This window comes from Globicephala melas, chromosome 3, assembly GCF_963455315.2.
Source record: "Globicephala melas chromosome 3, mGloMel1.2, whole genome shotgun sequence".
Lineage (NCBI taxonomy): Eukaryota > Metazoa > Chordata > Mammalia > Artiodactyla > Delphinidae > Globicephala > Globicephala melas.
This window is the reverse complement of record NC_083316.1, coordinates 142,874,079-142,892,328: the sequence shown is the minus strand read 5'-3', so window position 1 is coordinate 142,892,328 and position 18,250 is coordinate 142,874,079. Positions and strand designations below refer to the sequence as shown.

The 18,250-nt window shown below is 44.1% G+C and overlaps 1 protein-coding gene across 6 annotated transcripts in view; it reads right to left on the bottom strand.

The window, feature by feature from the left end:
• Window positions 1-18,250, bottom strand: part of TENM2 (teneurin transmembrane protein 2) — a 3,004,989-nt gene that overhangs the window by 404,396 nt on the left and 2,582,343 nt on the right. For 5 of the 6 annotated variants that reach the window (XM_060296575.1, XM_060296573.1, XM_060296574.1 and 2 more), the window contains one exon: window positions 7,653-7,862. The exons of the other annotated variant lie outside the window; for it this stretch is intronic. In XM_060296575.1, coding sequence (XP_060152558.1) covers window positions 7,653-7,862 — 210 coding nt within the window. The remainder of the gene's footprint in view (window positions 1-7,652; window positions 7,863-18,250) is intronic. 6 annotated transcript variants of the gene reach the window in all.

The window sequence follows — 18,250 nt, the reverse complement described above, 5'->3', positions numbered from 1 at the left end:
GAGACATTTCTAGCAGGGACTGGGACCACATTTTTTTTGTTTTTTTGCGGTACGCGGGCCTCTCACTGCTGTGGCCTCTCCCGTTGCGGAGCACAGGCTCCGGACACACAGGCTCAGAGGCCACGGCTCACGGGCCCAGCTGCTCCGCGGCATGTGGGATAGTCCCAGACTGGGGCAGGAACCCACGTCCCCTGCGTCGGCCGGCGGACTCTCAACAACTGCGCCACCAGGGAAGCCCTGGGACCACATTTTTAAATGGCTATTTAATATTATGGGAGAAGCTAGTTAGAATTAAATGTAGTCTTGAAGAAAAATTGGGAGAAGCTGAAGTTCTGGGTAAAAATTGTTAGGGGCAGGAAACTGTTAAGATGTCACATATAGGACATCTTGTATGTACCATGAAGCCAGGGAGAGAGATGGAGAGGTAGAAGGTACACAGTGCTTATCGACCTTGGGAACTTTGTCAATAGCAAGATTATTTGCTGAGAAGAAACATCTCACTGCTGTATGTCACTTCTGTGCTACGCACCTCCAAAGGAATTCTCTGTCCATCTTGCCTGTGTGCTCATTTGCGCCGTGGTGCAGAACAGCAGTCCCAGGCCTAGCTGGGCTGGAAACTGGTGAACCTACAAACTACGTGTTTGTGTGTGTGTACACATGCACACGCAAGTGCATTACAAGAAGGCACAAATAAAAACAAGAAAAGGTCCAACCTCTGTTTAGCAATGTCAAGAGACTCCCTGAGAACTATCAATTCCCAATCTCAGAGTGGAAGACCTTGTTTCAGAGGCTGGGGTGAGGCTCTCTGGGAGCCCAGGTCAGTGGTACAGGTGCTTGCTTTTTCTGCCTGCTGGGACGGATATTGACATTTTCAACCAAGTGTCATCACACCCCCAAACCACGCTTCTCAGCTTCTGCAGGGAAACTGCAAGCAGCTGCTTTGCATGACTGTGTAGGTCTCAATTTCGACAAAGCCCTAGAGGATGGGGTGAAATCCACACTACGCAGTAAGGGGGGTTTGGGGGGGCCTATAAATGTGGGGACAGTCTGGTCCAGCTGGATGCAAGGAACTCACACACACAAAGAATGTTATAGCAAGAAGGGAAGCTCAGAGACCTTTCGGGGCAATGCTCAACCTTGACAGGTAGGGAAACTGAGGCACGGGATTATTAAAGATCGTGCTGTGAACTGAATCAGGGACAGAGTATAGAAAAACTAAGTTCTTCAGCTTCTGCTTTAGAGCCTTCCCATTACACTCATGCTTCCCAAACTTGCCAGACCCTAAGAATCATCCGAAGAGAGGAGTGAAATCACAGTTCCTGGGTTCCTCCTGAACTTATTCAACCAGAATCTTCTGGAAAGAGTCAGGGGAGATGTGTGTTTGCCAAGCAGTGGAGGTGAGGAGTATTTTGTGATGCTGTGTCAGTTTTTTCCCGACCTTCTGAACACTGTAACTCATGCCCCTTAATGCAATGCATTCATTGTCTTCTGTTTCAATAAGCCACACAAATGTTTTAGAGGTGAACATTTAACAGAGGGGTGGGGAGAAAAGTCTCTGGAATTAGGAAGGTTGGGTTTGAAACCCAGGCCCTTCATTTCCCAGTTTTGTGACTTTGGTCACTTAACTTCTTTGTGCCACAGTTTTCTCATCAATAGAATGGGTATGATGGCGATTCTTGCTGCACTGGGATGTGGTGGCGGTTAAATGAAAGTAAATGAAGTAAGGTATATAAAATGCTCAGCATAATAGCTAGCATGGAGGGAGAAGATGGCCTCGGGCTGAGAGCCAATCCCATGGGCTTTGCATTTAGGGCAAGAGTAGGGGGTGAGTGTGCCCTCCTCAGCCTTGAGATGGCATCCAGGACTCACTCCATGCTGCTGGTATGCTGGGAACCCCTCTGGAGGAGAGGTGGCCAAACCAATGCCTGGAACCAGAAGGGGATTACAGGCAGCTCTGAACATCTGACCCCGACATCCAAGTTGATGGAGGAGAAATGGGAACCAAGGGACTCATACATAAAACAAACCCAATTTGGGAGAGGAAATGACGTGTGGACTCGATTTCCTGATGCCCAAATCAAGAGTGAAGAATGAAATCTCTCCCAGACAGGCGGGGACTCCTTTGACTGAGGCTCCCACCTGGGGCCCCCTCTGCGGCCCTTACGTTGGCTCTGCCACTACTTGTCATGATATGTACAAAAAGTATTTTTCAAAACCTTCTCATTTAAAGACGATCTACAAAGTTCTAGAGCATAGAAAAACAGACAAAACAAAACAAAAAATAAGTATGTTGAGTATGTTTTGTAAAATAAGTATATTTCCCTGAGCTGGGATAGTCTAACCTGCCTTCCTTCCCCATTAGGATCCATTTTCTTCATTCATACATGATGAAAAACATTACATTTAGCAGTTACTGAAGACACTAATTCATTCATTTATTTAATAAATACTTATTGAGCATCTATTGTGGACTGACACCAGGAATCCTCCAGCGGAGGTTTCTGCGTAATGAAGTGAAGCTGAGAGAAGAAACAACAGCCTAGAAAGAACAGACTAAAGTTAAAATGCGGGACCTTAAAAGAGGTCGGATAAACAGCTTCACGGTGTAGAACGACTTCTAAAAGAAAATGACTTCGTATTATCAGCACAGTCCAATCACCCATACGCATAAGAATTGCTGTGAGCTATTCAGGAAATCCTAAACTAAATTAAATTATAGTGCGCATAATCTGTCTAAGGAGGCAAGAAAATTTGTAACATATGAAAGGAAAAATTCTTCCCCAAACCTAAAATATATAAGGGGAAGACCTTTCATTAACTTAAAAAATTTCTGTGCACCCCTCCCTTCTTCCTCATCCCACATCCAGCCCCGTGGATGGTGGGAGAAGCCAGATGAGTGAGGCTGTCTAGGGCAGTGCTTTAGTGTCCAGGAGAGGATATCATTTCTCACTTCTCCGTGGCTGTCAAGACAAATCTGTAACATAGAACATCTGGTTTTCAGGTTCTGGGGGGCGACTATCACCCCAAAGTTGGCTAATTCCTGTAAATATTTAGCTATGAGCAATGATATTTAAGGTCTATTGTCTATGGGCCATACGGTTTACACGCTCCTTTATAGAACTAAGGTCTATGGATGGACCAAGTCAAGTTTTGCCCTTGGGCTGTGCAATTCTGGTGCATTAGTAGAATGGTTTTTTTTTTTTTTTTTTTAGTAGAATGGTTTTTTAAGTGAAAATATTCTCTATGGCTTATGTGGAGGGAGGTTATAAGACATTTTGACAGGATATTCTTTAGCGTATGAATTATGGCATGTTCCTGAGAATCGTTCATCTGGAATGCACACATCATCTCCTGGAAGAGAGATTTCTTGCTGGCCTCACTATAAGCATTCACAGAATTTCCCCGATGCTGTCAGTTGATTTGCTTTTATCTCACAGATGTTGTGCAGCTTTGCTCTTTCTCTTTTTGCTCTGGTTTCTAGGAAGCTTAGAATCAAGTTTTCTATCTTAAATAACGGAACAGGACTTTATGTATAGTATATAAGCCTACGTGTACGTTCTTCACCCTAGATTTTTCCCTTTATCCTTACTGTATCATTTTATAGCTCTCCAGTTTAAAAAAAACATTGTTATAAGCTGTCACAAATTATAGGGAAGATGTAAGAAAAGGAATGAATGAATGAACGGATGGCTGAATTATTGAATGAGTAAAGGTCTTTTGCTTTATGATGCCAGATAAACAAGAGAATCATTAAATTAGCTAGGCAACTGAATTCCTGGACCACTCTAGGGAACCGGAAGCTTGCTGTTTTGAAGTATTACGTTCTTTAGAATTAACCAAGGCGTTGCTTTTTGAAAAAGAGCTGGTTGGTGCTTTTTGACCACCTAGGGGTGGGATAGGGAGGGTGGGAGGGAGACGCAAGAGGGAGGGGATATGGGGATAGATGCATACGTATAGCTGATTCACTTTGTTATACAGCAGAAACTGACACGACATTGTAAAGCAATTATACTCCAATAAAGATGTTCTAAAAAAAAAAAAAAGCTGGGCACTTTCAATGCACTTTAACAAACTGACACTCTCCAGCAGGGACAGCTCCTTTGCCACACAGAACCTATGGAAAGGGTCCTGGCAGAGGCATACTGGTTACATTTCTTCTGTATCATTTGATGTTACTAATGAGTATTCCAAACTCCTTCTATTTAGACTTTCAAGAAAACGAAAACTCAACCTCTTAGAGTGGAGGAGGTAAGCCAATGCTTTTAGACCATAATGTGGCTGGCCGGGTATTTTCTGCCCATATTCTGAGAGCAAAGTGCAAACCCCATTCTGATTTGGAAGGTAGTCTTATTTGTCCATCGGCAGGAGCCTCCATTATGCTGCCACTGAGATCCAGATTTTTTCTTCCAGGTGAGTTATTTCATAGATTTGAAAGTATGCTGCTATAGACAAGAATCATCTCTGAAGCTGACCTGTCCTGGCAGAAGGTCAGAACACGGGATAAGCCACTTGCTGGAGTTCAGCCATCTGGAAGAAAATGCTTGAGGTGATGGGAAACGCTCCTCTTCTAAGCATCTCACTAGCTGTACCTGGGTATCTGCACGATTGGCATAGATTGCAGGTGAGAGCAATTTGGCCGCAAAGGTGCCAAGGTTTTAGTACCGCCCACTAAAGAATGCACTACAGTCATAGAAAATAATGACGGTGGAACCATAAAGGTGAAATTTTTTTGTTGCTTTGAGGAGGTGTTCATGTCAAAAATGTTTTAGTCGTACAGTTTATGTCCAGTTTGTCTCTTTAGAACAGAGACTCTTTGGGCAGGAAATGAGTGCAGTCACTCTCCTAATGATGGGCTTCACTAACGTCAAGTCATAACAGCAACAATAAGAGGACAGCAGGAAATAATTCTTTTACTGTCATATATGGACTGAAGAAAGTGTTGGAAGGGGTTTTATTTCACCTAAGAAAGAGGCGAAGACCAAACTGGACCAGATCTTCAAAGCACAAGGTCATTGCCAAGAGACCAAATTCAAAAGTTCTGTGTTATTAACCAGCTAAACATAACATAATCAATCACATGGTCGCTTGCTTTGTGCCTCCGCACCAACCGAAAAATCCAGCCCCTTTTCATCAAACTCAATTCAGAACACCCAGGCGCGGCTCTGTACTTTGCACCTTCTGTGTCAAATTCTATTTTCAATCCTTTATGTCAAATTTAAATTCATGGCAACTGCATTCAGATCTTGATAGAATCCCCAATTTGTCCTGGACCCCAAATCCATTCTGCAACGCACACACACACACACGTGAACACACACACACACACGTGACCACACACATTTGAACTTGATTTGCACTCACTTCAGCGCTAGGCCAGAGTCAAGAATTTTGAATGGCTGCGTGTTGGCCGGAGCTTTAACCAGTTCTCAGGTAAGTATCCCCCTGAAAACAAGGATGTTGCACATTGGTGTCTTCACCCCTAAGGGTGAAGAAATCGTATCACGGTACTTCTTGTGTGGGATGAAAATGGACCCTCAAATTGTCTGTGGTATTTTGCCGTTACTGAAGCTTAAATTGCTATCAATCTTAAGTGAGCCGAACAAATTGGTGTGAGTGATGAAAAAATGGATAAGTTTGACTCTGAACACACACATCTGTTGTGTCCACCAACATGAGGTCTTGATTAGGCAGAAAATCAACAAAAACTCCCTATCAACCACTCACAATCTGATACAACGTCCAAAAGAAATCACTCACAGCGTTATTACTAAGCAAACATTCTAGATAGCCCTGAGATTAAGAACTGACCCCTCTTATGGAAATCAACTTGGCTTGGGTATACATATATGCATAAAAGGATATAGTTTTTAAAAGCTCATTTTCTTGCTAATAATCATCTTTTTTAAAAAGCTATCAGCAGGTGTGCCTCATTTCAAAAGCGTCTTGTACTTTATAATACAATATTCATCACAATTACATAGTATGAAATAAAAGGCAGCAAAACATAAGCGAGGATAGTTCAATTAAATGCAACATAATCTCTGCAGCAAAAAAGAAAAAAAAAAAAAAAAAGATCCTGTAGCTAAAATCAGGTTCTGATGAAAGAAAAAAAGGGAATATATTTCCACATATTTTTAATTATATAGTATTTCCTCAAACATGATTTTTCATAATATATTCCATTAAGTTAACATCATATTTGAAGAAAGAGCATTTTCCGATTTCATTCTAAGCCTGATTTTGAGCAATTACAGTGTCATTGTTCCGCGGTAGAAAGGTTGAATTCATTTACTGTGTGGTTACGCTAGTCATGATTGATGTCTCTTCTCCAAATGATAAACCAATCACCCCAATGATGTAATGTCATTTTAAGAGTGCCATAATCACATTTCTCTCAAACTAGAAGTTCTGATGAGTTCTAATAAAGATTTATGGTAGATTAAAGGCCTTTATAATATCAACAATGGATTGCTCATTTGATGAGAGATTTGATTAGGTAATTTTTTTTGAAAAAGAATATGAGTTTACTAAATATATCAGGCCTGGCTTTGAAGAAGGGCATAGGCCATCCTAAGTAGCAGCACATCATTCCATCTCCTGAATGAATCATCTTAAATGTATTTACGAGGTCCTCTGTAATTGTAGAGGTTGAGGCCACTGGTGGCATATACTCATGGGTGGAGCTAAAACACAATCCCATCAAGAAACACTCTTGGCATGGAAAGCTCTGGATTGCTTTTGATGGGACATGCTAAGGAACACCACGAGTGGCCAACTCAAAAGATAACTCCAAAGCCTTGGGGTCGGAAGCAGTTAATTTTTGCAAATGTCTCTCCTTGGGCCCATGGGTGCTTAACCCTAGATATTGCTCAATCCGACACTCACATGTTTTGTGAACATACCACCAACAGCAGAGATTGAAATAAGGCAGGGCTAGTGTGGGACCTGGGACAATTCCATCTAAGATTTAGAGATCTGGAACTGAGGCGGGTACCACAAAATCCTCAAAAGGGGAATGGAACGCTGTGAGCAGTCCCTTTGCTCTGTGAATGTGAAACTCACCATGAGAACCAGGGATTCAGAGGCAGTATATATCATGGTACCACGCGATCAGCTTGTTAATTTCAAGTGAAGTGGGACAAATAGAGGGTTAGAGGAGAGGTCACCCCCCAAACACTTCAGACTTGGCCAGACATTCAGCATTCATGTCAAGGGAACACATTTTAATCGCAAAATCATCTAAACAAGCAAGAAAGAGTCAGAAGCCAACCATCAAAAAAACAAGAGATCTGAGATGCACACACACTGGGCACATGAGGGTGTCCGGGGTCACTTGGCTATGACCAGAATTGTAGTAATACAGCATTCAATATTCCATCGTCTCTCTGCACTTCTCCCTTGAGACCTGCATGCTCTCACATGCAGCGGTGGGCAAATTCCTCCCACTCTGTTCAGCTAAGCAATGCCTCTTCAGTAACTGCACCCTTTAAACAAACATACTCTGGAACTGCAATGCCACCAAACGACAAGCGCGCTTCACCTCCCCGCTCCCCACACCACCTTCTCCCCAGCCCTTGTTTCAGAGTTGTCATTTTGCAGGACACTCGAGACTGTCACACACACAACATGTTCAGACACCACAGTTTCCTTACCACCGCTGGAGGCTTGCTGGGGCCCTGAGCATGCTCTGAGCAGGTATGAATTGGGGGAGAACTCCTCATCGGGGTTGGTGTCCATGATTTGATGGGAGGTGTTGCTGTCTAGCAATGGCATCTGGCAGCTAACTGGTGGAGGATTATGGGAGCTAGGCAGCTGAGCAGATGGGAGCAGGCTAGACGAGGATGTAGGTGGAATGGGACGACCTGGGAAAGAGGACAGAGGGGTCAAAGGTCAGCAATGAATGTCATGAGAGCAACCAGAGAAAGTTACATTGCAACCACCTCACAATACAAATAGCCAAAAAAGAAAAGAAAAAAAATGCTCCAGATGTATTTTTTCAAGTGGTTTGAGGTTTCTCCAAATGTCCAAATTCATACAACCATAGCTGCATATTTCAGAAAACGGGCATGAGCGGAAGTATCCATCTACACAGCTGAAATGGACTCAGTCAAGAAAACATCCACTTCCTTCTCTCTCTCCTGCTGTGGTTCTAACTGAAGTCTCCATCATCTCTCAATGGACTAGCTCCCTGAGGTTCTCCCTGCTTCCGCTCTTGCCATATGCCATCTATATCTCCCTTTGTCTCTCTCCCTTCTCTACAGCGGCCAGAATGCTATTTTTTTTTTTTTTTTTGCGGTACGCGGGCATCTATATCTCCCTTTGTCTCTCTCCCTTCTCTACAGCGGCCAGAATGCTATTTTTTTTTTTTTTTTTTTTTGCGGTACGCGGGCCTCCCACTGCTGTGGCCTCTCCTGTTGCGGAGCACAGGCTCCGGACGCGCAGGCTCAGCGGCCATGGCTCACGGGCCCAGCCGCTCCGTGGCATGTGGGATCCTCCCGGACCGGGGCACGAACCCGCGCCCCCTGCATCGGCAGGCAGACTCTCAACCACTGCGCCACCAGGGAAGCCCCAGAATGCTATTTTAATGATAGAAGTTGGGTCATGTCACTCTCCTGCTTGGCACTCTCCAATGGCTTCCCATTGCCTGTAGAAAGAGACCCAAACTCCTTATGATGCCCTGCATGTCTCTCCTACTCGGGCACTAACTGCTTCTCTCACTCACCTCTGGAAGTGGTCCTTATCCACACTCCACTTGGCCCCTTAACCTCCAGCCAATGTGCCATCTTTATTTCTGTTGCTTGAACGCGCCACACCATTCTATCTTCAGAGTCTTCACACTTCCTGTCCCCTCTCTGTGGAACATTCTCCCCTACTCGCCACATCACTGATACTCACGGACCTGCTTCTTCTCTTCATTCAAGCCTTCCCTGTTTGCCTTCTTGAAAACTGCCCACTTACCTGCTCTATCCTACTAGCCTGTTTACATTTCTTTAAAGCCCTTATTACTATCTGAAGGTGGATATGTCCATTTATTTTATTCACCCCTATATCCTCAGTATCTTCCTCACAAATAGCACCTGTTGAATGAATGAACAGATAAATAAGGTAGACTAAAACCAAGTTAATTAGTTTGGGGAAGAAGCGGAGGAGAAGCAGAGAGGGTGACGTATTTGCATCTCGAAGGACTGGCCAGTGCCACCACCCTCTCCACCATGCGGTTCTCCTGGATATCACGGGGGGATCCCTACAAAGAAAAGCCACATCAGGCCACGCGGAGGAGCAGCCGTCCTGGCAGGAGGTACGGGCAGTGCCTCGGAGCTGGCCTTGGGTCCAGAAGTTCTCCTGCCGCACAGAAGGCTGCTGCAACCTCTATTTTCCCATGGCAGGGAGCTCCTGGCAGCCAAATTGCTGAGTGAAGATAATTGCCGTGTGGACTTTCCCCTGATTCACGCTTACGTCTTGGGGTCCTCGTGACTGCTTGTCTGCTGGTTTGTTCATCTGGGAAGCTCAGAAAAATGAGCCAAGAGCTGCAGCCCAGGGGATGTGCCCTGAATTGGGCGTTGCGGAGGAAAGGGTAAGGTATGAAGAAAGCAAACTTAAGAACCAGGCTAGAGTTTCCACTCAGGTAGAAGAAATCTGTTTTCCTCCTTTGAGATGCACTATGTGTGTGGAGGCATTTGCAGGCACCTCAGATGCATGTTAATTTTCGTCATCGCTTTTGAAATCGTATTTCCTGATCCACTGCTCGGTGCATTAAATGCTACTTACTGATAGATCATTGTGAATGAATAAAATGTAGGAGGGCCTCCAAAGGGCACTCTGCTGGATGCTGAGGATACAGAAATCAATAAGACATCAGCCCTGCCCTCGGAGAGCTCACAGTCTAGTGGGAGAGGTGGAGAGTAAAACACATCATTTCAGTACCACCTGATAAGGGGCAGGATGGTCTCATGTAAGAACATGGTTCTGTGGGGACCCAGAAAAGGGACACTTGGTTCGGCCTGGCCAGGTGGAGGTAGTGGTGGAGAGCCAAACAAGGATTCCTGGCAAAGGTGGTGTCTGGGCAATCTTCACAAGAAAAGGAAAGGGACTCCTGGCGAGAGGAAACACAACTAACAATAGCACAGAGGCATCAAAACCACTAGCCTATTACCCTTTTTGAGGGTGGGAGTGGCAGAAAGAGATAGGAAATAAGGTACCCTTAAAGCTTAAATGTTAGGGGCTCAGGAACACAGCTGAAGAAGAATCATCCCTGAAACAGATCAATGGATGAATGAAGTTTGAGTTGAAATATTTAGTTCATTCATAAGTGTTTGGGAGCCATATAAGAGGCATGATATTCTTGTGAGATGATCTGGCAAAGGTAGACTGAATACATCAGTGTCATCAGAACCAGTACTCACATTTAATCAATGTGACTTTCCCCCAAAGTCTTCTTCTAATAACAATACGACCATCATTACTATTTTAACTGCTAAGGTTTTTGCACAATGACTATCTGCCACTCACAGCGTCAGTCACTGTACATAGATTATCTCATTTAATTCTGAAAACAATTCTATGAGGTTAGAACGATTATAATCCCCATTTTGTAGATGAGGAAACTGAGGCACAGCGAAGTGCGATTGCATGGCTAGCAAGTGACAGGGGCCAGGTTTGTCTATTCCCAAATCTACCCTCTCACCCCGTCTGCATGGTGTTTGCCCAAACAGCATGGTGACAAAAAAGGAAGATGGTGACATACAAGGAGGGGAGGTGATGGACAGGAAATCGTATTTCCAGTTCCCCATCTCCCCATCCCAAGGCACTCTCGAGATTTCAAGTAAGAAACATTTCTTTGAATAACCACTGATAGCAGCTATCAGCCAGTAGAGTTCAAAGCTTTTCTCGTAATTTTGTTATGAAGTTCAAAGTGGCTCTTTCGCAGCCGTGTTACCCTCCACCTTCTTCAAGGCTCCTGGTTGCAGAAGCGTCCTGACCAGGGCACTGCGAAGTTGGCATTGACATCCACTTAGCAGCGGGGCCCTGGCAGGAACAGATTTTAACTCACAATCAATAGGCTTTAAAGTTTGTATTATTGAGGCATATCTGAAACTGCATGTTGAAGGATGGCTGGGAGCCAATTTTTAAATTCCTTTGAGTGACTGAGGTAGAACTGAAGTTCAGGGGCCATTTTCCAGGGGCCTGATATGATAGTTGCTGTGAAATCATTCTTTACATGAACCTGTTGAAATTGTGTTCAGCATGAATTCATTTCTTATAGTACAGACAGAACTGCCTTTTAATTTATACAAATACAGACAATGCAAGAGCACTCCTAACACAGTGAAAGCACTAGGGCTATTCCAGTGTATTGGAATACACATCACAGAATTGTCTGATTCCTGTAAAATCCATGCCTCCTTAAAATCTATGCCTTGGTAGCACCTTAAATGCTCTACCTGGTATCTACCACTACTTGGGAAATTTCTCAGTCCCTAGATCTGCCCCCAGTCAAATTGTACGCGGTTCTCTATTTGCTATGTCATTTGCTAATTTTGTTCACTTATGCTACATTTTTCCCCATGACTGTTACAACTGACAGAGACCATCTGTACCGACACACACAGGTTCCAAAGTACAGGGGAGAAAGCTGGAACTTATACAGGCTCACTTTACAGACCAGGATTTCTTACTAAAATACTTAGCGTGGGATGGGCATGTAACCAGGGGCTATGTCCTTACCCAGTTCCTATTCTATGCACTACGGGGGCTCCCTGACCCCCAAACTATTTTCAAAGTATCATTCTGAATGGGTATAGAGTCCACAGCAAACGTACAGAAAACTGGGTTTAATCAATCCGTTAAAAAGCAAGAGGAAACAGGCAAAGACAGCAATATGTCATTCATTAAACTCATATGGTCTTGTATATGTGTGGGTGTGTATGTGTGTTTTCCAAGATCCCCATGTAAATCGAAGTCTAACTATCTGTGTGATTGGATTCCCCATGACCTTAGAAATGGGGACCAATTCAAATTGTGCTGATTTATCTGTTTCCAAATGAATAAGATTTTGTGATGGTTTCAACTCCTAAAATTTTTCTGATTGAAAGAAAGAGCTACAGCCAGAGAGAACAGTTCCATGTGAACTCTGATAGATTGGGAGCGGCTGTTTGGAAGGCTGTGTTGAGAATGATTCTGAGGATGCCCGGGTTTCGGTGGTATCACCACTTAAAAAAATCGTGGACAACGAGCGGGGGAAAGGCAGTAGATGCACAGAGCATATCTGCCATCTATGCTCCAGGACTTTACCCACCATCTGCTTCAGTCACACCTGAAAACATTATCCTACAGCATCTGCAGTTTAAGTCACATTACTTTAACTCCCAGTGTCTCAGTTACACCTCTATTTTTCTTCTTAAACTGATTTGGAGCCAGCTTTAGTTCTCCCATCCAAGATTAAAGGGCTACCATCTCCTCTCCATCCCCAAAGCAGTTAAGTATCATCCATGAAATTGCTGCTTTGCCCAACTGTTGCTAATATATTCATTCGCTAATTTATGATGGAGGACATGTTGCAGATCAATCCCCAAATTCACTTCAAACGAGTTCCTTTTTCACTCAAAAGATTAATGGCCAGCTGATATTAACATGTTCTGTGTAGACAACGTATAATTGATCTATGCAGGGACGGGGTGTCAGGATATTTGGTAGAGTAGAGAGACGTGGATGGGAGACCGTCAAAACAACACAAAACAAACAGCATGAAGAATAATTACATATAAAATAATAAGTTAAATGACTTCATTATCAATTATACACGTGATCTTGCTTTGTGCTGAGCCAAGTATTTTACATGCACAATTTTCTATGAACAAAATCCTATTATCATCCCCTTTTACAGGTGAAGAAACTGAGGCTTAGAGGGACTAACTTTCCTAACATTGTACCACTAGCAGAACTGGCTGGGATTTGAACTCAAGCATTCTGACGCCAAAACCCAAGCCTTGAATGGTCCATTCTACTCTTGTCTGTGATTGTTAAAAAAACGAACAAGATATGAACCCCAGACTGACTGGCCCTCTTCTGGAAGGCACCACCGAGGTCATCCTAGGTGAGGTAATTAACCATAAACAGCCACAGTGACTGCTCACACACGATACACGATCTATAAAGAGAGAAAGCAATTCTTAAGTCAGAAGCGGGACATCCTCTGCAGCTTTGTACGTTTAAGGATGAATAAAAATATAGCTTTTGTGTTAAAGCTGAGTATTGCAAAAGGACTGCATCAACAAAAGCAAAACAGTTGGTTAGAGAATTTAAACAATGGTCCTAATGACAGTTCCCAACACTAGCTATTTATTCAGATGTCTGATTAAATGATCCGTTTCCCCCCAAATATTTGGGGTTTGTGAAGTCCCTGTTTTTGACACAGTGAAAAGTGAGGTATGTGACTATGTATGTAAATAGAAATAATGTCACTGCTTGAGATTATGCCCTCCTTTTTGTTTGTGATCAATGAATAGTTGAGGGATGTGGTCCCACTTTCTCCGGAGTTCCACGAGAACATCGTTCAGGAAGGTGCATTCAATCTTTTAAGCTCTGCCTAGCACATGGAACTCGCAGAGGGCTGTGTGGTGGGACATTCTTCAAGGTATGGTGGGCTCAGTGAGGCACTGGGCCATGGCAGTCATGGCCACCACCACGTCTGCTACAAGGTACCCTGACAACAACTCTAACCGGACTCCCTACCTCCAGCTGAAGGAACGCGGACGAAGCCACTGCACACCTAATCGGCCTATTTCACGTGCTAAGGACCAGGCTCGGGGATTTTTCACATACGCTTCCACAATGATCACAACAACACTGTCTAGAGACTCAGGGAGGTTAGTAACACGCCCAAGAGGCAGGACGAAGATCTCAACTTCAGTTTGTGTTTTGCCAAAACTACAATGGGCTCTTCCCAAACCTGGAGTTAGCTCACATTCAAATTCACCTGTTAATTGGCTTCATCATCCAACCCACTCCATTCTCATTCTCCACTCTGCCCCAAATGAAACCCTGGACTCCAATGGATGTGATCGTCCAGTGGTCTTTTGCAAATGTGTGTCTCTGCCTTTCTGCCTGCAGTATTCCTGTCTCTGTACTGTGCAGTCCAGCCTTAGTCTCTTGGCCTGCCCGCTTTTATCTGTCCTCCACGGCCCAAGTGGGGAATGGAGAGGGCACAGACTTTGGAGGCCGGCTGACTGAGCTCTGCCACTTTCTGTGTGAGTTTAAGCAACTAACTTTACTTCTCTGGGGCTCTTCGATGACACTAACTTCACATGTTGCTGTGAAGACTGGAGATGATATACGTAAGGCTGTGTTTGACACATGATAGATGCCAGGGACCCAGATGGAGCCAATGACACTTGCAGCTTATCGGTTCCAGTCGGTTCACAAGCACCTACTGTGTGTGCATGGCCGTGGGACAGTTATGGGGTCTTGTCATTCTTTCCTCTTGGGGTTGAGTCTGGGAGATGGTGAGGCTGGAAAAATAAAGCCGTCTTGCCACTCAAGGGGAGAGGCTGCCTGAGAAAGGGGTCGGCAGGGAGGAAAGTTGAGGTGTAAGACGCGGGGAGAGATATTCTGATGGCATCGCTAGGGTACCTGGATTCAGCCATTATTAATGGAACGCTGCCACTAAACTTCTCGATATATGAACCAATTTATTCCCCACCCAACCCTCTTTTCTTGTTTTGGTTCTTCTTTAAGCCAGTTTCAGTTGGTTTTTGTCACTCAGAACCAAAAGCATCCTGCCTAAAACTGACTACCAAGCCGAAGTGAGAAAATGATCTGGCCAATGCCATACAGTTATTTAGTAGAAGACCCAGAATACATTTCAGCACAGAAGACCTCCAGAATTATGAAATGTTCATGTTCTATCATAGGACTGTCTTCCTATTAAATCATGAGAAATTGAACACGTGGGGTCCCAGAGAAACAATTTATGGTAGGAGGTACCTTGTCTATTTATAAGAATAGTGTGGGCATCAGGGAGTGGGGGAGAGATGCAGGCAAATGGCTGTCTCCTTGTTACCAATCAAGCATGCACTGCAGCAGTTTTCTGTCCTTGGCATTGTAGAGAAACTCAAATCACTTTCTAGCTGGACCGGGCCTTAGAATAAATACATTGATCTTGGGGGTAGTGAGAGAGACTCACCCAAGACTCAATTTCTTGCCTGCATCTGAAATTTTAAAAAAGAACAGAGATAGTAGTTTCAATCATAACTGTAGAATGCAAAATGATCTCAATGAACAGAGCATCTGAAAATCAAAATATAGGCATGTACACACATATATGTATATTTTTACATCATATTATGTATTTATATTCCCTGTAGCAGGCTGCATATATTTAACATATATACATGTTAGGCTAGATCAGTCATTCTTAACAGGGGGCAATTTTGCCCCCTAGGGCAGGGGTCCCCAACTTCCGGGCCGCAGACTGGTAGCGGTCCGCAGCCTGTTAGGAATCCGACCGCACAGCAGGAGGTGAGCGGTGGGTGAGTGAGCAAAGCTTCATCTGCCTCTCCCCATCGCTCGCATTACTGCCTGAACCTCCACGAAACTGGTCCCTGGTGCCAGAAAGGCTGGGGACTGCTGCCCTACCGAACATTTGGCAATGTCTTGAGACATTTTGGTTGTCACAATTCAGTGGGATGGGGGTGGGGAAGGGAGAGGATGCTACTGGCCTTCAGTGAGCAGAGACCAGAGATACTGCTACACACCCTACAACGCACAGGACTGTCCACCACAACAAAGAATTTCCAGCCCGAAATGTCAACAGTGCCGAGGCTGAGAAACTCTGGGTCAGCATGTGTGATGGCTTCAGATTAATATCCTTTATGTTACATGGTCAGTTTCTAAGTAGCTCTTTTTTTCCAGTTGATAAGAATTAGGTTGATATTAGAAGTAAATATTGGATTCAGTTAGCTTTTCCCCCTCTCCCAAGAAACCTTCAAGCAAATAAGTTTAAGTGGCAATTGGGGAATTTAAGTTAAAGAGAGGGAAAAGTTCCGCAAAGCAAATCTAATTTGTCACTGAGCGACGTTGTAAGTTGCCTTTCTCCAGAAGTGGGAGAGACCTGTTCGTCAAGAGAGGGTTGGGCTGCCTTTACAGACACAAGAGATTCAGGGGAGAATGTTCCAACTCGTGTGTAGGTGAGTGAATCTCACCTGAGGAATTTTCATGATGACCTCTTATGTCTTCTCAATGAGGCAATATCGGCTTAACTGGGTTTGAGCTATTCCAGATCAGCCCATTTCAAGTTTTTCTTTTTACAGAAGACATAATTGCCCTCTTCACTCACACTTCACTGAACTCACTGAAGCCCAGTTAAGCATCTTCTCAAAAACAAATGGTTTTCAGATGGCCCTGGCACAACTACCTCGATTTCGCACAGGCTATTATACATAATTTATCGGAAGAGTGGCAGGCTGTTGGACCCGCCCCAGTTAAAGGGCCTCTTTCAGGAGCTTCAAGCATGAACTGTCTTCACAGTTTGGGGCTCCATGTCTTTGAGTGTCATTCCTAGATCTCACTGACAACTTGCCTGTTTATATATCACATCTTCCTGGCAGCATTGCACTTTGGAAGGTGTCAAATATAGATCAGGCTCTAGATAGAGGGGAGAGTTTATTTTTGAAGTAATATGATTTCTATAACTTTTTTTAATGACAGCCTTTTCATATTCATCAGATGAAATGCAATGAATCTGTACAGATTCCCCCTTTGAGGACACAAATCTATTTCACCTGAAGCAACACAAATCTTTACCGAAAGGCAAGGGATCCTCAGATACGTTCTGACCAGAAATTCCTAGTTCCTTGACACATGCACCTTGATTACATCTCTCAGCTCCTTTAAGATGAGATAGCATTACTAGTTTGGTGATGTGTAGTTGTTTAGATCAGTGCTGTCCGATAGAACTTTCTGTGACGACAGGCATGTTTTAGGTCGATAATGTTTCATACGTGTGATTATTGAACACTTGAAATGTGACTGGTGCAAATGAGGAATGGAATTCTTAATTAATTTAGGTTTATATAGCCACATGTGCCCAGTGGCTACCATATTGAGTGGCACAGCCTAGGCTATGGTTCTAGCTTGCCCGTAATTGGTATCCCTCGCTCCTGTGTTTCTCCCCTCCATTCAAGAGCCAACATATTTCTGAATATACAGATTCGTTCCTGTCATCCTTCTTAAATCTCCCAGGACTCCCCATTGCCTACATAATACAGTTCAAACTCTTGCATGGAATTCTCTCTTGCCAGATGCCCTCATCCTATACCCTAACCACATCAAAGTAACTAGACTACTGAATATCTATCTTCCCCTCCCATCCCTCCTCTCTGATAGTCTCAATCTTATCCTGCAAACCTCCTGAAAGACTCAGCTCAAGCATCATCTTCTTTGTAAATCTTTCCTGATCACTCCACCCACTGGTTGCCCAGGACACCCTTCTATCATTGTACTCGTAATATGTTAATATATTTATTTTTCTAAATGTCTGGCTCAGGACTTCCCTGGTGGCGCAGTGGTTAAGAATCCACCTGCCAATGCAGGGGACACGGGTTTGAGCGCTGGTCCGGGAAGATCCCACATGCCGCAGAGCAACTAAGCCCGTGCGCCACAACTACTGGGCCTGCGCTCTAGAACCCGCGAGCCACAACTGCTGAGCCTGTGCGCCACAACTACTGAGCCTGCGTGCCACAACTACTGAAGCCCACGCACCTAGAGCCCATGTTCCACAACAAGGGAAGCCACCGCAACGAGAAGCCCACACAATGAAGATGAGCCCCCGCTCGCCGCAACTAGAGAAAGCCTGCGTGCAACAACGAAGACCCGATGCAGCCAAAAATCAATAAATAAGTAAATACATTTATTTAAAAAAATCCTTAAATGGCTCATTCATGAGACTATCAATGACTGGGTAGAAATTGTGGATTATGCACCTCTGTATCCTGGAACCCAGCCCAGAGCCTGTACACAGTAAATAGCAGTGCGATTGCTTGATTGTAACAATTCACTCCACAAACATTTCCTGGCTGTATATCAAATGCACATGGCGTTGACTTCACTGTCAATGCACTTGACACCAACAGTGACACCAACAGTTGACCTACAGTGGCTGTTGGTCTTGGGTTTTTGGTGCCTCTCAGTGGGTAAATATTTTGCTGAGAAGAATTGATTCTGATTTTCAATGTATGTTTTCCTCTTAATCAAG